The sequence below is a fragment of the Falco punctatus genome (assembly GCF_963210335.1).
Source record: "Falco punctatus genome assembly, chromosome: 2".
Classification (NCBI taxonomy): domain Eukaryota; kingdom Metazoa; phylum Chordata; class Aves; order Falconiformes; family Falconidae; genus Falco; species Falco punctatus.
Window position 1 is genome coordinate 117,653,590 of NC_137581.1, and position 21,232 is coordinate 117,674,821.

At 40.6% G+C, this 21,232-nt stretch overlaps 1 protein-coding gene across 4 annotated transcripts in view; it reads right to left on the minus strand.

Moving 5' to 3' along the window:
• The window catches only part of PHLDB2 (pleckstrin homology like domain family B member 2), a 70,529-nt gene that overhangs the window by 13,285 nt on the left and 36,012 nt on the right, over positions 1 to 21,232 (minus strand). For 2 of the 4 annotated variants that reach the window (XM_080377688.1, XM_080377689.1), the window contains exons 7-13: positions 19,302 to 19,430; positions 14,909 to 15,064; positions 14,032 to 14,142; positions 13,169 to 13,258; positions 9,850 to 9,993; positions 8,008 to 8,148; positions 7,296 to 7,395 (exon numbers count right to left, since the gene is read on the minus strand). In XM_080377688.1, coding sequence (XP_080233814.1) covers positions 7,296 to 7,395; positions 8,008 to 8,148; positions 9,850 to 9,993; positions 13,169 to 13,258; positions 14,032 to 14,142; positions 14,909 to 15,064; positions 19,302 to 19,430 — 871 coding nt within the window. The remainder of the gene's footprint in view (positions 1 to 7,295; positions 7,396 to 8,007; positions 8,149 to 9,849; positions 9,994 to 13,168; positions 13,259 to 14,031; positions 14,143 to 14,908; positions 15,065 to 19,301; positions 19,431 to 21,232) is intronic. The other 2 variants (XM_080377690.1, XM_080377691.1) reach the window with 2 other exon arrangements.

Sequence of the window (21,232 nt, forward strand, 5' to 3'; positions counted from 1 at the left end):
ACTGTGCTGTGACCAAGGTACTGCAATGTTATGGTTAATTTCACATGTTAATCATAACTGAAATGAAACCTTTAAATACTTGGTTTACCTTTGGCGGACACAAATAAATGCTGAACAGTATGGCTGATTTTTCAATATATATTCTTGTACGTGTATATATACTTAAATATGTTAAAAATTAATTTGCATTAGTGAAATTTTCATTTGAAAATGAAAATTAAGCCTAATCTGGAAAGTAATACAGCTAAACTCAGGGATCTAGAAAAACTAATAGTGATTAAAGAGGAAAAAAAAAAAAAAAGGTCCTGATATTTGACGGTCTTGAGTACTTGTTTGGTTGATGTTACTGAATGTGTATTTAATACACATTAAGGAACTTTGCTTTCTGGTAACTGCAAGTTGGGCTTTTAGTTTCAGCTGAAATTACACAGGCTACTTGTTGCATCATCAAAGTTACTAGTGTAGAGGTACTTTGCTGGAGCTCTGAAGCTGCAGTTCGCCCTACATGATTGAAACAGACCCCTATAGTGCAATTACTGTAAAGAAAAATATGGTTGATGCAACATTTAAGGTCTTCGCGCTGTTATTTTTCCACAAAATTATCCTTTCTGAAAGGTCATCCTTGAACACAGGGAACGTTGTTTGGCTACGTCTCCTTTAAAAATATTTCTTCAGAATTATTTTTATTTCATGTCTCCATTGCTCTTTATCAATAATGCAGCAGTATTTACACAGGCTTCCAGAGGTTGTTGAGCTTGCCTGATGAAGAGGAGAGTATAATGACAGTTGTCATTTCAGCTGCTGAAGTTATTTTACAGCGCCCTTTTATGGTTTGTTTAATCTATGTGATTACAAATGCAAGTGGACTGCTCGTCCTTTCCTTCAATGAATGCGAGAAGCGAGACTTTCTTACAGTTCTGATACTCACTGGCGTTTACAATGCTCTCTCTGCACATTCCTGACCCAAAATCTGAGCTGGTGGCAGAGCTGGGAGATTAGGAAGGGCTGTTAGACTACACAAAAACCTCCCATCCATACGGGAAGGCAGCCACAGACATCCCGCACATTTAAGGTAAACAGACATAGGAAAAATGCAGACAACCGGACAAATTGCTGCAAAGTCAAGATAAAAATTTTATACTAGACACCATTAAGACACTGATGGTTAGGGGAAACATGCTTAAAGTGGGAATATCTTCCTGCCTTATTCTTATCATGTAGCTGCACATACGAGGTTACTGCCTGGTACTTTTTGCCATGCTGGAGTGGGGAGAGTCCCAGTTCAGGGAGCCAACAACCACAGCTCTACCTTGGAAAGGCCAGAATATTCGCCAAAAGGTATCCGAAAAGCATGACTGAAGCAGAATAAATAAAGCCTATTATTAAGGTAATCATGCCCTACAAGCATTTCCAAGGTACATATGTTTCCTCCTCCCACCTCGCTTCCCTCTGTACTATACAAAGGTTTCTGGTAGACAATTAAAGCTGGTTTCCAAGGAACTAATAGGACTTTAATTGCCATTTGAAAGAACACTAAGTTTCAATAAAAGTTCAATTCCACTGATTAGTAAATGAGACAAAAGGGACACAAATCCACCCCGGCAGTCACAGGTAATAGCGTCACACAACACAGGTGTTACTGATTCACATGTGCAGTTTGGTTTATTCCCGTTGCTATGGCAAATGCTGCTGTTACTGCGGATAAGCAATTACCTTTCATACTCGAACCTTTGGAATGACTAATTGCTCCTGTGAAATGGTTATCAATTATTCATTATGGAAAGAGAGAAAAAAAACCAAACAAAAAAAAGCAAATTACTGAAAGAACTTTATTTAAATGCATGTTCTTCTATTGAGCCCTTGGCAAAAACCTTGCCTGCTCAGAAGTCTCAACTCCACCTCTTATATTTCACTGAAAAATCAACTCATCTAAAAGGCACAGAGAAACACAGCAATATTACAAATACTCTCCTAAAGGAAAGTCAACGTTCCATGAAAATAAAGAACCCATTTTCACCTAAAGCATATTATCAGTTACATTTACATAATCATGCAAACGTAACTAAACACTGCAAGAAATACACATCCGTTAGATGGCAAAATGAGACGCACTCACATGAACAGAGCAGAACTCGACATTCTCTTGTTCTCCTCATGCCATAAGCAACAGGCAGTTCAAAGCTCAGGATCAGCTGCATCCCGACACGGAGCAGCCTCGCCACCAGCCCCACGGACACTGCGCAGGCACAATCTGTTGCTTAGGAATTTTTAGCTGCTCAGGTGCCTATTTACAGAACATGCACTTAAAAAAATCGGACTCCTTGTAAGACCCAGCACTCCACTACAAGTTTCCCACAAGCCAAGACTTGTATCAGCCAAGTCTAAGCTGATACAAAAGCTAAAATGTTTCTTGTTGCGTTGCTTGCATTTTCTGTAGTAAAACAGTTGTTAACAGCCATACTGTTGAGTAAAATATTGCAAATATCCATAAAGCCGTATCATTAAAAAGATATCTCTATATATATTCCAAAGGAGTTATTGCAGAATCAGAAAAACCAGATATACCACCACAAGATTATGGTGAGGTCAGAACTATAGGTGAAAGCTGTTATTGAAAGCGGCACTGTCAAGTATGTTAAAAAAAAACCTCAGTATTTCAGATCACAGTATGGTTTGGGGTTGTTTTTTTTGTTGTTGTTGTTGTGTTGTTTTTTTGTTTTTTTCCCCCCTTCCCAAAGATCGACATTAACATGACATGAGACACTTTTTGTATGGAAACATGCCAAGGTAGGAAGCCCACGTCTGTCTACCTTGTCATTGTCACCCACAGATCTGCAAAAATTTCTGTATTTTCTGTTCTACTTGTGCGGCTATAAGCAAAGAAGCAAAAAATTAGGCCTGCACAAAGCTGTAGCTCTGCAGATATTAGCATTAATCAGAAGTTTTGTTGTGACAGGTTATTTGACAGCGTGAAAAAAAGAATTTTTGAAGTGCTATCATTATTTAGCAATTATTTAAAATTTGTCCAAGATTTTGGGAAATACTTGACAGTGCTAATGCAACCGGTACATTTGCCAGAACACGACAGTGATAGATACAGCCAGGTAAAGGGATGTTTTCATACCTTTTCTGGCTTTTCCTGAGTTTGATAAGAGAAAGAATATAAAAAATAAAGAAAAAATAAAGCAAACTGCTTTGAAAAGCTTATCATTTGTACATATATATATACACCTTGTCTTCAGTATATTGTTTTTCTGTAGATCTTAGAAAGAATACAAATAATCATCTTGCTGGTACCTAACTTCTCTGTCCCAACAGTTTGTTCTCAGTGCTGTGTCTGGTCCTACATCTTAAGCATTCCCTCTTCCCTTCTGGATTCCATCCTGCTCTCACAGGGACTGAGTTGACAACCCCCCGCTCCTCGCTCCTGCCTCTCCTTGTGCAGGTTTTTGGTCCCCAGCACCCCACGGGAGGTTCTGGGGTGCAGTTTCACATCTCTAGACTGTGCCAAATAGCAGCTTCTTCATTCTTTTTGGTTTTTTGCACATGGTTTGCTTGCAAAGGCATGTGCACGGGAGGTGAATTTATACAGTCCTTCAAAAAGACTTCATGAACGGCTGCTAAGAAATAGCTTTTTTCATTAATGATTTATATCAAAGATGCATCCTCTTAAACATTTTATAAGTTGTTCTTAACTCAGGCTATGCTTACTGACTGACTGTTTATTTCAAGAACAATTCTTGAACTACATGACTGACTAAACACAATTTTGGTAATCCTGGAATAAAGACTATTTAGTACTTTAAAATCTACAAAAATTTTCCTACTGAATCCAGACATTACTTGCTCCTGCACAAAAAAAATGAGATTGAAATCCATGTTCAAACTCAAGTGCCTGTTCTTCATTTCCTGACTGAATTTTCAACTTTTTCATCTCAAATTTTTACATTTGCCTTCTTGGACTGCAAGAAGAAAAGCTGGAAAAAGCTTATTAGAGAAAACTCATTTTAGACCATTAGTAGTTTAGTGATAATTGTCAGGTATTATCTTTAAACTACCTGAGCTGCCACTTCCTCCAGGCACCACTGAACGTACTTGTTCTCACATCTATACATACACGCTGAAACATCTGGTCTGGAAGTTTGCTCAATGTTTTTAAGCCCTAATGAACGCAGCAAGCTACTAATACCGCTTCAGAACCGCATCATCCTTTTTGCGTAGCAGTTTGTGGGACAGTGCATGACAGCCAGCGCTCCGAAGCGCGCAGATGAAGTGACGTTTATCATGTGAGACCCTAGCTTGCCACTGAGCTGGGCTACATCCAGCATCACCGCGCTCGGTGCAGGTGTATGCAAACCCCAGACCCCCGCACCATTTGCAATACATCACCTCGAACACAGAAAACTGGTGGAGTGAAAAACCTGCCAAGTGGGAAAAGAAACGCAAGGAAAGCAAGCAGTGGCTCAATACACTTGACAAGTCCAGAACATTTTTTATCTATACATCACCTATTTTAAATGAACAACTAATTTTTGGAGCAGGAAGAGAAGCAAGAGCATATTTGTCAGTATAAGCCATTATCTATACATTTGCAGAGTTCCACTCCTTTGGTAGAAAATCTTACCAAAGAAAATCTCCAAAATACTCGCTTAGGTCCAAGAAGGCAAACCTGATCTACCTCAAGAATGTTTTTTCTAAGAAATAAGTGTATTTATTATATAATAAACATTTATCACAGAGCGATGGAAAAAAAGATCATCACCAAGGATGTCCACTGACATGACATATGCCTTGGTTTTGGCTTGGTTCTCAATGATGTACTTCAAGATGCCTGCTGAAATCAGTCTTAGTTACACAGACTGAAGCCCCACTGATTTTAGTGGAAGTCACATAAGGTTTCAGAATTTTAATTGACAATAGTATTCCATTTCACTTGTACTGGGTGGTACGTTTAAATACTACGTCATGTTCAAAACATTTCCCAAATCTCACTGTCCCACAGAAACGAACTTTCTTTACTCGTGACTTTGAAGAAAAGCTTGGGTTTCCTCCGCGTGCTGCATGGGGGTAGGAGGTGCTAGGGGAAACCAGAAATCACACCGAGTGGAACTCGGTCCCTTCCCTGCTCATACGATGACATTCACTAAGGCTGCGGCTATAAGGCTGAATGAAAGGTGCCTGAAGACTGTTGCCCTGGCCCTTCTGTAGAGCTGGATAGAAATACCCCAGGATCTGACTCTAGCCACCTGACTCGGACGTCTCCATCCTTGCCGAGTTCTGCAGTGCAGCGCAGAAAGAGCCCTTGACAAATTTTTTAGTGTTGACAAGACAAAGGAGCCTTCCCCAACCTAGGAACACGGCACTTCAGAGCAAGAGAAAGCAGTTATACCCCTGAAGCTCCTCCAACAGCCATAAATTCAGGGAGCTTCACGTCAGACAACCCTTCGTTAACTACTAGGAGAGGCAGTCAAGCCACAAACAGTCCCTGCATTCCTGTATCCTTTGTGGTTTGACTCTGTCTCCTACTGTGCAAATCCTGTGACGGTTCAAGCAAAGCACCTGTCAGCAGCATTATTTCCCTTCGGCAGAGCTGATGCTTCAGAAAAGGACACGTAGAACCGTCCTCTTTCCCAGTAGAAATTAATCCCTTAAGACTCTCTTCGTAAGTTAGCATTTCCATTCAAACCAGCTCTTTCAAACAATAACGGTCAACTCGCATGGCAGGCAGTACAGCACACGATTCCTCGTGACATATGCCAAGTGCTGTGCCAAGTGCCTTAATGAATACATCTCTCTCACACTCTCCTACCTCTCTTCTTCGTCAGGCCACTGTTCGGTTTTGGTTTGTGAGCTTTCTTTCTTTCTCACCCTTCGGACAAGAAATCTGACACTACTCTTAAAATGATCTTCGTTGCATGGTGAGAAAAAAAAGAAGTGTTAAAACTGGTTGATTTATTTTTAAAACTCTTATCTTTGCCTGTATTAGGTTTGGTAACACTTCGTAATTGTGCTTTAGGTCACACACAAATTCCCTTTTGCAACCATTTTGCAGAAATATTTCTAATTTTAAACACTTGACCTCTTGTCAAAGTTTAGTCAAAACATCCTTAACTGATTTTCAAGCTGAAACAAAGTGTTTTCTGCACAACGGCACAAGGCCTGAACGTACTCGCAAGCCACTCCGCCCTTGCACACGCACTACATCGAAGCAGCTTTCCAAGCCGAGCACGAAGTGCCTTTTGTATCGCATCTGAAATACTTCAAGGTAAGTTAGCCAGACACGGCAGGCTCATGGAAGGCTCGCCGCAGATCTGAGGCTCAAAACCAACAAATCCCAACAGGATCAGCTTTATAAAGCAAATGTAGTAAGTCACGATCCCTCCTGTCTTTGTGTTGTGGCTCTGTCTTTGTGTTGAGCCACCTCGGTGCGTGTGGCTGACCTCAGCCGCCCTCTCTGGCCTTTCCCAGCTGGAAGCGCTGGAAGTCCCAGGGCAGCAGGATGGAGCCCACCTCAGCTCGGGCTTAGCGCAGCCCTGGGGAAGGGCCTCTGGCACTTCTACTGGTAACAATGATGCAGATGCTGGAAAGCAAATAAACTGACAGATGGCACTGAAGAGCAACTCCATCTGAAGATAGGACACATGAATAATGCATCTTGATAAAGCAGAAATTATGTGTATGGACTCAAGCTGACAAACAACAGACACCGAATCCCATAGCCTACAACACCACGTTTCAAAGATGTAACTTTCTTTTGGATCCAGAATTGCCGTGTCCCTATTACAAAAATGCAGCTATCTAGCCACGATAGAACACACCTTTCCTATTTTGTAGCCCAAATATTTAAAACCACTTAAAATACCGCAGCTACAGATTCTCAAAAGGTATCTTTGTCCAGGCAAAAACATATGCCCATGAAAAACAGTTTTTAAGATTACAACATGAAAAGATTTATAAAAGGAATAAAAAAAGAAAGCAATGCATAATATATTGCCCCAAAATCACTCACAGAAATTACCCAGTTAACCCAGTGTGTATTTTTTAATATGCTTTTCTTGTTTACTGGATTATATTTGGTGACCACATGCTTCAAAACTACATGTGCACCTACCTCATAAACTTAATATCTTATTTTGCCAGCATCTGAAAATTACATTTAAAGCTTGCTTTTTTCACCAAGAAGGGAACTTTTATTTTACAGCCCTGTTGATTACAGCAACACTGGTTTCAGGCTTAGTTCCTGCAAAACTGAACACTGACTTTGACCAGAAATGAACCAAATAAAAAGGTCTTACCTTTGTGCATTCTTCTTGACTCCGACTCTTTGGTCATGGTTGCCAGGCAGTGAGGAAGTACACTGCCACAGCTGTTGCTCTGTCCTAACGGTAAGTGCCCCTGCCGGAAATTTTGTAAATACATGCTTAAAACTACGCTTCAAGACGTTCTTTTGTATCAGCGACTAATGGCAAAATAAACTCGCTTTGTCATGGGTATTAGCATCACGTCAGATCAGTCAGCCACGGCTGTTTCTGTTGTGTGCAGCCTCTGTTAGGCCAAGATGTTCTCAAAGTAGTACCTCCACCCCCCTGCTGTTTGCTGATGTACCACATCACCAACAGAGAGTTATTTTCACTTCATACACAACCTTATCCTTACCATTTAGAGGTCTTAGGTAGGAAGGAAACCAACCTGTTGTGTCTCTAGAACCGATTTAAACTAGCTTGAAAATAAAGTCCTTGAAAGAATAATCGTGCATTTATGATTCATGTACTACAGCCCAGCATTTCCAGAGGTCAGAATAAAGGCTGGAAGTGCAGAGGGCTCCACATATATATATATATATATATATTCCCATATGTCAATAAACCTGAAGTCCTTTCACAGCCAATTTCAGATATGAATTTGCGGGATTACACATAGCTGACAGTGCTACCCATCCTCACCTCTAACATCATACAGGTTTTTGTATAGACACTGGAAAGCTGTTAGTAACATGCAACTACGTACTTTAGATGCGACACTTCGCCCAAGCGTAGAGCTGTTGAAGTGCGGTGATACAGATGGAGTCGTTTTCTTGCGAGGTAAAGTATCGCTCATGTACATGCATTCCCTGTGCTGCTTCTTGCGCTCTTCCAGATTTCTGAAATGCTTCAAATGTAATTTGTTACAGTTTTGACAAAATGAATTGACCTACTTGCTCAGTTATGCTCTACATGGCATATACTGCAGGTGGTAAGCTGGGAACTTCACTGGAAAGAACGAAATCTAAAATACAGAGTACCTCCTGCTTCCCAGTGCTTTCAAGGATTTCTACATTAAAATCATGCTGATTAAGAAAGCACCTTAAATGCATGTGCACATTTTGTGTACATGTCCTTGTACCTTGTATTTTTTTTATAAAACTCTAGTCTAGTGTACAAGTGGAACCCAATTACAAAGGAAAACATTTATTTACAAGTTACTGTAATGAATTGGTGGCTTAAAACCAATACAGCTTTTGAGAGGCATTGTTCAAATGTATATGCAAAATTCATTTAGGATTTCAAATGTAGCCACTTGTACTTTATTGCTGCAAATCTTCTAGCAGTTACAAAGGCTCCTAAGTATTAGTATTTGCCTCTGGACTGTTTATATAAGGAGAAATTTCGTTCAGTAACATTCAATAAATACATTGTGTTGATTTTTAAGTAGCAGTGCCTTTAAGTGCAACTTTCTACCAGCACAATCAACTTATGGTCTATCCTATCACTCTAAAAACTTCACACACAGATCAACTTCATGGCCACCATAACAAAACCAACCAACCAAAATAATCCCAAGTGATCAGCTTTGAATCTGTTACCTGTTGTTGTCTGCGGTGTTTCTTAGCTGGCAGAGGTGGAGGTGTATCAGTTAAAGGAATAGGATCTACATGAGTAGCCATGACCTCAGGCCAATGGACTGATGGAAGTTGAGCAATAGAGCGAGGAGAAAGAGAGTGAGGAAACACAAATCCAGAACAGAGAGGTGATCTTAGCTTTATAGAAAAAAGAGAAATTACACACAGAGTTTTCTTTTTGGAATTGCTCAAAAGATATGGCACATACAAGCTGCAGTTTTAGCACTGTGTTTGTTGGAGCATTTAGCAGGAAAGGAGACGAGTTGTATTGCAACTCTCAAGGCATATAGAACTACCAGAAGCAGCACAGAAACACCAAATTCTAAACCAGTTGCTGCCTTATTGCAACACAAAGGCATTACATTCATGAAGTTATTCCATTCCCTTAAAAGGGGATTTATTCAAAACTTGCTATGGTCACCACCAAAGGTAAAAAACATCACAAACAATGAGAAAAAGAGAGAGTAAGCTAGAAGACAGACTGGACAGACTCCGTGGAATAGCTAAGATAAGTAGAAGCTACCCATCTCCCACAAATAATCAAGACACATTTCTACCACTTCACAGGAAAAAAACCCAAAAGAGCAGCTACAGAACACATGAAATGAACACCTAAGCACCACTGATCAAGTCATCATTAATCATGTCCGCAGACCCTTCACCAAAGGTGCATTACACTGCAGTGTTTAACAGGCAAAGATTATCACTAATTGCTGCTTGGGTCATAAGCATTCGGGTTTTTTAGCCTTCAAAGTCCCACCTACATCATCAAAGACACTTTACAGCTGGAGCAGTCCTCCAGCTCTACTATTAAACTGTTACCTGACTCGGTAACTGGCAGGCAGCAGCTTGCCTTAGGGTCCATTTGTTACAGGTTGAATTATGAAAAGAAAAAAAACAATAATAAAAAAAAAAAAAAGGCAGCCATGAAAAGAACAGTGCAAACAAAGGGAAATGTCTCTCAAACAAACCTCTTTATTTTGTGGCTGGCTCGTCAGCACAGCCGTGGTAGGCTCAGTGGCAACTGCTTCAGCATCTGTGGGGGGCTGAGTGGAAGGGGATATATTCGTGGAATTGCCATACAGCTCACTAATTTCACTTACACTGATATAGCCCTAAAAGGAGGAATTCAGAAGTTAAAAGGAGCAAAAGCCAAAAGACGTGCAAGAGTATTAATGTATCCAGTACGATGAAAGTTAGTTTAGAGTGATACAGCCAAATATGTTATCATTGAAATACTTCATCATAAATAAAATTATCATCAAGCTTTTTCAAATATTGAGTATTTGGATTCCGAAAATTTTCTTCATTTGTTTAATCAAAAAGCAAATGTACATTAAGTGACCAAAAGACTTTACTAAAATGTAAATACCCTTTAGAAATTATGTGGTGCTTGCTCGGGAAAGCAGATTGGGGAAAAGGAAGAACAAATCTTATTCACCCATCTTTTTTTTTTTTTTTTTCCCACCCCATGTTTAAATAAAGTAACTTACACTAATTTATTGCTTGCCTAACTGTTAAGCTAGTTTGAGTAAACCAAATGACTATCAGAACTGGGAAGAACTTAGAAGCCACTGCTACTCTATAAATTATGCAGACACAACACCTTCCATTTGCATTTTCTAGAAGTTGTTTTTAACTTTTAGGTGTTACCAGGAGATCAGGTAAGATGCCGTTAGTGTTAGCCCCATATCTATTATAATTTGCCTTTATTATTATTATTATTATTATTAAACAATCATACAGGACATTACGGTCTGAGGAAGGGCACGGACATCAGTGCGCTTCTGCCTGCAGAGAAGATTCATGCAGGCAGATTTGAGATATAATGGCAGACCATAATTATTGCATGGTTTTGGTGTTAACTGAACAAATGTGGTTTAAAAACTAAAATACAGATTCTAATCCATGGTGTATAGGATGCCAGACTGTAAAAAGTCTAATGCCCTAACTTCTTATCCACAGAAAACAAAACTATGCAAAAGGAAGAATAAATCACTGTTGAAGCAATGTCATAAAAATGAGATAGAAATACGCTTATTTTTTAAATCAAGATGCTAAGCTGCTTTTAAATTAAGAAGGTTCGAAGGGGCTAGGTTTCTATTACATTCCAGCATGCAGACATGCCAGTATGTATACTTCAGCAATTCAGTAAAAGAAGCCACAGATGGCTATAGTATTTCTTCTTTTGAAAAAAGCATGAATTTAGCCATGATCATAGAAGACACATTGAAAAATATACCAACTCTACTATCTATTAGCATAATTTTCTATGCATTTTTTCAGTTATTTCAAGCAGATACACAGTAATGGAAAATTAAGTATCACACTGCAAACACAGCACTCTAGAAATAGTAGGCAAACCTTAACTGATATTATTTGATGAACTATTAAATGATTAGGAGACTGAGTAAGATACTAAAATTTACCTCTTGAAACATGTGGCCATACTACAGTAAAATAGATTCCAGTATGAACAAACAAAAAGCTTGCTTAAGCATCTTGTAGTGGCAGTGTATCAGTAACTGAAACTTGCCACGTCTATATTCAATAGAGGATAAAAGCACTTTCACCATTACATGGAAAACATCCAGTTCAGACTCAACACCCCAGTGGGGATTCACCATGGGGTTAAAAAAAAAAAAAGAAGCAAATAACAAATGACTGTGCTGAGCACGAGCTCATGCCCTTATTAAACTAAATAAATGGTTTCAAGTCAGGTTAGGCATCCAAGTCATTTTGTCAACACTGAATTTTTTTTAGGCATTGATTTTCCTCACTTAATTAAGTACTGGGGTAAGCATCTTGCCTCTTGATGTGAGGTCACGTCACGCTGTTACTGTGCATGCAGGGAGTGAGCTTCACGATGGATGGAAGCGAGTTAGAAATGTGTGCTCTGTGAAGGGGGGCTGGGAAACGCTGGACCACAGACGTGACTGATACATGAGCGACCGCAGGGTGAAATTAACTTCTGCGTGCAGGCAGCCTGCTTAAGCCTGGGTACCATTTGGTGCCTGGTTTTTAAAGGTGCCGGAACAGTCGGAGAAAAATTAAACTGGACTGAGACGAACATAACATCTGGCAAGGAAAGGCATTTCTTCTATAGGACAGAACCTATGGGGGCACGGAGCATGAAACAGGTAACCCATGCTGCTCCATCTCTCCTTTGCCGTGAAGGAAGTCCTGACTTCGCTGCAGCGAACAGAATGACACCGCTGAATAATCCATTTCAATAAAAAAAAAAAGTGTCAGGCTCACTTAATGTAGTTGCATTTTGAAACATCTGTGATTAAGCAAACCATTACACGGATACAAAGACAAAAATCAGCGACAGCACCCACTCTCTAGCGAGTGAATTAAACAGATCCATCTCAAGATGAAACAATGAAGCTTAGACTGGCCAGATATCTTGGTGGGAGGTCAGATGTCCAGGTCAGAACGCAGCCTAGGACACTGAAAGCCTAAGCAACTGCAACACGGCTCACGGTGAGGATGGGTGCTCAACCCCGCTGGCATGTGGGGCATCAGGAACTGGGGGGCCAAATAAGCAAAATCTCATTTCCCCGGTGCTGCAAGGACACGTGGTTGCTTTAGTCTTCAAAAGCCCAACTTCCCACGTCATTAGATGCAGCAGTCCTTTTTCAGGGCTTCGATATAAGCAGATCTAGCAAGTCCATCAGACCTCCTAAGCAGAAGTTACTGAAGTAGCCATAGATGCCTGTCGGTGTATTTTAAATGCTAGATTTTCTGCTTACTCTAGCTATTCAAAACAGTGAAATAAATAGCTCAATAGGTATCTTACGACCACAATATTGTGAAGTCTTCAATTCAATGTTGGTTTTTTTTTAAAAAAAAAAAAAAATCAACATGTACACTTGTCATGCTTTACTGCAGAGCCTTAGAATAAAGGGTGGGGATGCAATGATAAAATCTACAGTGCAAAAATAAGACCGAACTGTATTTGTACTTGAACAGAGTTATTCCTGGACCTCATTCTTCTTCCCTTCAATGAAGTTTAATTGTCTATTTTGAGAAAATTAGACACACACACACATTAAAACGTTCGTTTTTCCAGAGCGAGAGATTAAGGCTATACCAGTCACATCTGGGAAAATGTCAGAGAAGCTATTTTTGCTCACCCATGCATTTGGACTTTCATGAATAGCTTTACAAAGTAATTTCATCACATCTCAAAAAACCCCGTATGAATAGGACCTCACTAAAGTGCTTTTGTATGAATTGTCATTAAAAGTTACTTACGGCAAAGTCGAAAGCAGTGAATCTCCTTACCTCTTTTAGACTATTGGGACTGACAGGAAACCCCTTTCCTCCAGAAAGTGCGGAATATTTTTTTTCCAGATTACAGAGATTCTCTTTTTCCTGTTAAAAACAGACTTTTTATATTAAACAACAAAACAGTCAGGTAGTGAAAATAAATGCTAGCCATTTTCTTAACCGTGTAAAGAAACATGCTGGGGTAGAAGGCTAGAAACTGCACAGCAGTGCTTCGACTTCATCCCTTTACAGCAGAACTGAACAAAAGAAAATGGGGGTACAGAATGAAAAGCCAGTGAAAGATTTTATTTAATAAATATTAACAGCCAAAACCAAGTAGGTCTTACTGCAGCATTTTGAAAATGCTGATTCAGCTTAGTGAGTTAACTATGATTTCTCTCATGATTAAAAGCAAAACATGAAATGGATGCGAAGGGTTCACGCCAGCTGCTTATTAACCAGACGTTAGCTCATGTTCAGTAGCTCATCTCCTGGGCTAGTATGAGCCACCACAAGCCAAAAATCTGAGCCCTCTCTGCACAGTTCCAGCAGCCACACAGGGAGCATGGGCTTCGAGCCTCAGCACCCGGCTGGGTGCCTCTGGTTAAGTCCTCTGGAAGGGGGACACCTCTAAAACCCTCTCGATTACCAAATACCACTAGCATTTTCTCTTAGGAAATCTGATTAATTACAAAAGATCTCTTTTTTTTAAAAGAAAAAAAAAAAAGGTTTTAAGATACAAACAATGCCTATCACGTTATCACTTACTTGCTAGCTTCTGCAAAACTGGTGCTTTACTTGTGCTCTACGTTCTTTTATTCTGTGAAATGCTCTTCTATCACACACTAAAGCTATCTGAAAGACAATAAAATACTTACCCTTTGCAGCATCATTATTAAGTTGTTTTTCTCTTTTACAAAATGATCTTGTTCTCTTTGTGCTTGTTGGACAATATGATTGGCTTGTTTTTTGAGAGCAGAAATCTTTTCCTAATACAAAAAGAAAATAATCACAATTTACATGTTTTATTTTCATAGCACAAGACAACCTGCAACAATGATCCTATTCATGAGAGTTCACCCATTCACACGAGTGAAGCAGTAGGAAAAGAAGTTTTTACAAGACGGCTCACTGCTTAGAACCAGATAATTACATGAGATTTAGACAGTAAAGAGACAATTTGTTTAAGAGACAAAGCAAAAGAACAACTGCACATGTTCTTTGATGATATGGTGATTAGCATCCATGTACTGAACAGAACTGGTGTAGAGATGCAACTTCTGATCTCTGAAAAACTGGTATTTAATTGGATAAGACAGAACCTTTAGAACAGATTTTAAAAATTAAGGGATTTTATTAATTTGGTGCTCTGTTATTATTTTAACAGGATCGTTTCATATCAACATCAATTACAAGAACAAAATAACTATACTTTTCTCCAGAGCGTACAAATCTCCTTTCTTAAAGAAGAAAAAACAACATCTTGGTACTTTCTGTAGCAAAATTAAAGGATTTAATTTTCATATGCAAATATACAACGAGGACGCGGAATTTCATTGATTTGTTTCCTTCTGGAGAAGTGCATGATTCGATCTTTGTGAGATGTGACTGGGCCATCATCATTGCTCTTCCTCAAAAGCTTTTTCAAAGAGGAAAGTTGCATTACTTCTTACAGATGGGGCAGGCTGTAGATCCGTTTCATCTATTTTATGCTCAACAACAAAGGACAAATGAATCGCGTGTTGGTGGTTTTACCTTTCTACTGACAATGCTGCGCTGATATTCAGCTACTTCATGCAGGAGCTGTTGTGTCAGATTTTCTTTCTCCTCATCTAACCTGCTTTCGTGTTCAAGCTGCTGAAATTCCAAATCTTCAAAGTGTTTGCTTTCTATGTCCAAAAGATCAGCATCCTTAAATAGAATAAAAGGAGGGGGGGAATAAAAAAAAGCAATTATGCTTTCACTGACACCAGAGTAGAGATACAAACACGCACAAAAATCAGTCCAAAATGGTATTTCATACATTCAAACAGAAATCGATGCTTTTAATGACCTACCGTCATAATCGGAGAGCAAACAGGGCTAATCATTATTTTTATGTTGCTTTCTCCATGGGGAGGAAGCTGTTTCGCAGTGTTTGGAGCAAGCTGGAGCTTCCTAAGCACCGAGCACACCCTGGCTGGGCAGATCGCTCTGCTGTAGCCAAGCTGTGACACCACCAAAGCCTGAACCCATTTGGTGAGGTGAGATGCCAAACTGGGACAGCATCTGCTGACCAACCCAAAAGGAGAGAAGGTATTGTCCCTGTAGCATCGCATTAACGAACTATGGGAATACACACTCAAACGGAGGAGTCTGAACTGCAGTTGGAATTTCTTCAGGTCTAGCCCAAGTACCAGCACCGGTTTTATTAAGCAAACGTACAGTCAGACCGGACCAAAGACATTGGAGCTGCAACCAGCACGTTGCCATCACCTCAGCAGCGATGCCCAACCATGACGTGGCTCAGCCAGCAGCTGACCGTGGGCCACCGGACTGGAGGTGGCAACTGCTCCCTGCACAAACACAGAATTAAGGACTCTAGTCATCCACCCTAGCCAGCAGATGCCTTACTTCAGAAAAGCTTATCAGCCCACTTTTACACATTCCCCTGGGCCAGCAGCAGGTGTTGGCAGGAAAAAGAGGTTGAATGCTGCAGAAAAGGCTCAAGAAGTAAGAGCACGCCTGCCTTCCGCTGAGGGATGACAAGATACAACTGGTGGTGCCTTTCAGCACAAGGACTGAATGCTAATCTTTCTCCTGCAGCATCTGTGTATTCATAATACCAATTCCTACTTACAAGTTCCACAGTTCTGAAGAAAAGGGTGTTTTTACTAATCTCAGTATTATTAAACGCTAAGGATCTCTAAAACAGGCACATCGTGCATAACTTGGTAAGCAAGAAAACATACATCCTGTAAGCAATTTGTCATTCTAGGGGAATGCAAACTTACTCCTTTTCTTATTTTGACCTGAGGCAAAGGTCAGTGACTGGGAGAAGCAGGTAAGTCTCTATAAAGTCATTCAAAACCAGCCTCAATGTACCAGGGAAAGACATGGGATGCAGAAACTGAAGAATCCAAGTTGCTATATGAAATACCAGCATCTTCCCAATATTCTCCAAGGATGAGCCTTTCACTTGTAGCAGACAGTAAAGAGGTCAAAGGCAAAGGTGCAGGCTAAAAATTACAAGAACGCGGTTACCTGCGATACAGAAACACTTCATGCAAACCAGTCAGCCACCTTCAGCATTCCAAACAAACAGCAGGGCTTTGCCTGGGCCATGAAAGTCAGCAAATTCAGCCTATTTCAGACCACATTAATTGTGACTGAGGCAAAAGAACAGACTTCAGAGAAGGCAACCAATAGCCAGAAAGGCAACCGGTAGCCAGCTGAGCTCACAACGTGCTGTATCGTTTGTGAAACGTGCTATGGAACAAGAATTTACCCACATTCCACACCACTGTGTCCACTGGGGAAAAATAAACATACCTAATTTGAAACCAAGTCCATTTTCTAATTAAAGACCCGCCCAAGGGTAAGCGGCAGTAGCTTAGCTCTACCAGCGGTTGCAAGCACGCTGCAGTGAGAGCAGCAGCCATGCAGGCACATGGGGACCGAGACCCTGAGCAGCCCACACACAGCAGCAGGGCCACGAGATCTGGCTCCGAGATGTGTCCCCACAGTCCTTGCCACAACCTTCACAGGGATCCTCCTCGGCAGCGCAGGATTTGTAGGAGGAGAACTGTTCTTGCTGTAGGTAATGGCCTCCTGAGCCAAGCAGCAAATGTACTCTCTCTCTTTTATTAAAACAGTTGACATCAAAACATTGTAATTTATAATTATTAACAAATAACAGGCACAACATTTCCATCTTGGATTTCCAAACCATAAAATTTCTCCTGCATCTCTATTACTTCAGTAATGGCACTGGAGAAAATTCACTGGGAGGGAACCTGGCCCTTATTTCAGGATGTGGTGGGAGCTCCATGGGCCCAAATCTGTAAAAATTCGGAGAATTTTACCTGAAGAGTAAGGTATTTCCCAGCAACAGACACTGTCTTTTCAGACCTTTTCAGGTATCCAGGCTTATATTCCCATTCCCCATTTATGCATCTCTCTACAAACCCAGACACGTGAGAACAAATAAGCGTTGGTGCCTTCATACTAACAGTGAAGGATGAAGCATACCAATTAACATTAAATAAGCCATCAGGAAGATCGACGCTTTCCCTCAGTGCCTTCCACAAGCCCTCAGGTTTCACCGGTCTCTGATGGAAGTGTCCTACCTGCCCAACGGGGAGAGCATGTATGCATTACGGACACCGGGAAGCGTGCAGAGTGTGCCAGGTACCCACTGCCAACCCCAACCCCAACCCCAACCCCAGACCACGCTGCAGCCAGGTGACCCTGGGAAACTGGCTGCCTGCTCCTCTGGGCGCAGGTTATGAAGTTACTGAAGTCCCAGAGATGAAGCAAGAAGGGAATTCACCACCTTCACACCTTCCGCGTGGGCAGTAAAGCAGCACATCACCTGCTGCACTCTGATATTTAATCCTGTACCGGGCTTATTTTGTGGGAAGATGGTATTTTCTCTCTTTTGGGTATGATACTTACAGTAATTCTGTAACTGCTGTCATGCCCCACACCTGTTTGAGCGCTACCATGAACTAACTCAGTGATAACTGCTACTGCTTCGACCACAGGCAACTTCCCATACAGTTGGCCTGGAATAACGTGCAATAGGACTAACTGGACATTTAACCGAACCCCGCGTTTCAAGGATTGTCCCACCTGCAAATCTAAAATAGCTATTTAAGCCAACTTGGAAGGAAGAAAAAAAAAAAATTACAAAAATTTAACCAGCTTTCTAGAAGCCTCTTGGTGGTCCATAGTAAAAAAGGTTTTACTACCATCCCACAGCAACAACACCGCGACTTCTCATGAATTAATAACTTCAAGTATGTGACTGCATAGGAGAGGCTGCCTTTTCTTTTAATATGTATGAGATATTATATAATACTACCTTTTCTTTGGTTGTTTTAAAGGTAACTTACAATAAGCCTTAAGTGTCTCAAAACCAGCAAACCTCTCATTTACTACAGAAGAATTTAACATCTTTATCTCCAAAGATGGACTTTTTTACTTTTTGCTCTTTGAAAAAACAAAATAGAATTCTGCAAATAAACCATAACCTAAGGATTTTTGCCTACAAAGCAGAAAAACCCTTTTTGGTCACTGCTGTTACAGCCCTTATTTCTGATAGAAACGCTCAAGCCAGAAAAAAACCCAAAACCATTAAAAAAATCAAGTTTGACTTTCAGATGGCCTCTTGAGTTTGCCATACTGATGCTTTTAAAATTATTCCCCTCTCAAAAAAAGCTCTAGTTATATGTGCTGTAGAACCCACTTAAGATTAATGAATGCTAAAATCTTTCCACAGAAAATAACTGTACCTTCACAGGCAATACTGTAGCTTTTTTGGTTACAAATAACACAAAAATAAAATCAAAATGCAATTAGGCTTTATGCAAAGGCTATTATACTGATGTGCAACTGTTGAAAATGTAGGAAAAAATAAACCTGCTTTAATAAGTATTATCATCTTCAAAATGAATTTTTGAAGCACAGTTCAGGCTAACAGCTATGTTGTACACTGAAAAAAAAAAGAAATTATCCACGGCTTCCCTGAGACAGCCATTTACAGCACTGCAAAGGAGGAGTACGCAACGGGACCAGACAACAGCGGCAGGAAAATGCTGCTCAAACGGCTGATCCCACCGACTAAAGCTCAGTTCCCGTCTTTGCGATGCTCCACCATCTAAATGTCACAACAGCTTTCACACCACCCAGCAAGCCTAAGGTGCTAGTTACAGGCAAGTAGCCCAAAGCTTTAAAAACATTCAACACAAAATGATTTCCAATCCGCCCGTTTGCACTCTATGCCACTGTGGACATTACAGGCATTCCACAAAAACCCCATAACCCTCATGATTAGGAATCACAAATATGTTCAGACACTGGATACTTGAAACAGAATATGTTACACTTAACTCCAAAACAAAACAAAACAAAAAAAAATAGTGCAATCTTGAAACTTGCTACTGACCCTCTTCAGCTGCTGCTGTAATTGTTCCCTCATGGACTCAGGGCAATTATCAAGCTGCGTCTTCTGCTCGGAGTAAAGCTCCTGAAGCCTCTCTAGTTTTTCCCTCTCAGCATCAAGTTTTAATTTTTCCTGAAGCATGAACCAGAAAATAAACACAATTACCTTCAAACCCAAGCAGTTGTTAGTGATTATGACAGCGTGTGGCAAAACCTGAACGAACTGTTGAAGCACGTAGGGTCAAAGATGGAAAACTCTTGTTAGTTGAAATGCAACGGTGGGATGCCAATGATCAAACCAAAACATTAAGCATTTTAGTGCGGTGATTATTTCTCTCCCTCGTCACTGTGTTTTGTACCCGTGTCTGGATGATGCCGTTAAAGCCCACTGCCCAAACACTTGTCTCACCTAATTGAAAAAAAAAAATAAAAAAAGGAAAAATAAAGAAAACAAAAGAGGAAATGGTAGCCATGTTAGTGAGGCAATTGAGGAAGGAGAGAGAAAAGTGTAGCTTTTAGGAAGCAAAATGGATGGAAAATTACTGTAGTCTGGCAGTGAGGGGAAAATGGGTCCTCCCAGGAGAACGAATTACATGCCTACGTGCCTCTGTACAGATAACTACATTTAGCAAGCAGCGAAAAACCAGAACGAGACAGAGCTGTGTGAAGAAGTAACTCTGGGCCAGGAAATCCAGTTGCAGCAGAAACACCGAATGATTTTTGCTTCAGGATACAGGAATACCTGTTCTTGGGGATCAAAGGGGACTGCTCCAACTCCCCGGTCTCCTCCAACTAGTTCAGCTTTCCCCTCATCCACTTGAGTAGCAGCGCTTGGCACACTGCTTTCCATCCTCAAAAGCCTGTAACCTTGAAATATTTGCAATAAAATACTGAATGACTTAGTGTGCAGCACTGCTCCAAAGACTGGCTGCGGATCACTTAAAGCTACCTTGTACACTATTATTTATCCATGGACCAAAGTCTGAAAACCGATAAATCAGAGTACAAAGAATTTTTTCAATGCCTTTTACTTGCACCTACACTGGCCAATGTAGCAGGTGCATTTCCTTCGACTGAGCAATTAATAACTGGAATAACCAATATGCTTGATAAGCCAGGCAGAAATAATCAAGTCAGTCCCTGAAGCCCAGCTCTCTGCTACCTTCTAGTTCTCTTTTCCTCCTTGTTCTGTAGTTACACATCTCCCCTCAGATGGTCTCCAACTCTCCTTCATACTCAAAACAGTATCAGCCCCGAAATTCCAGCTTCTTCTTTTGGATGCTCCAAGAACAGCTGAATTCTGTCACAGCATCCACTCATGGTCCCAACTGTTATTTAAAATCAAATGCATGGCTCAGCAGGTGCTGTATGATCAGACACTCCACAGCACCCTTAGGCACATGCCATAGAGAAGGAACTTCTTTGGGCGTACCCTGCTTGCTATTTCAAACTGGGGGATGGTCTTTCCCCAAAACCTTCTCTTTGTGGATCCTGACAAGGTTCTCTAACCCTCACACATGGTGCAGGCACAACAACAACATCATGTATTAGCTGCCTGCTTTCTTTATGGTTTTATCTCTAAATCTGAGTGGGATCAGGGGCTGGGATTTCATTTTCCTAGTATTAAAAAAAAACAAAAAAAACAAAAAAACAAAAAAACCACAACAGGAAGCATTCGCATTCAAGCCCAACGTCAACCGAATTCGCAGCTTTGTTATTTTCATTTACACATTCAGCTTCTCAGCTCACACAATCTGACAAACAAAATGCTGAACACAGATTATTTTATTTTTTTCTAAGCTTGTGAAAATGAGCAACTGAGTCAGCATATTCAGTTACCTGGACCTGCTGTACTAGCTTACAACAGCAGCAGCAAGGCTGAGAAATACGGAGGATGTAGCACGTGCAAGCTGCGCCATGAGGGAGAAGCGTGCA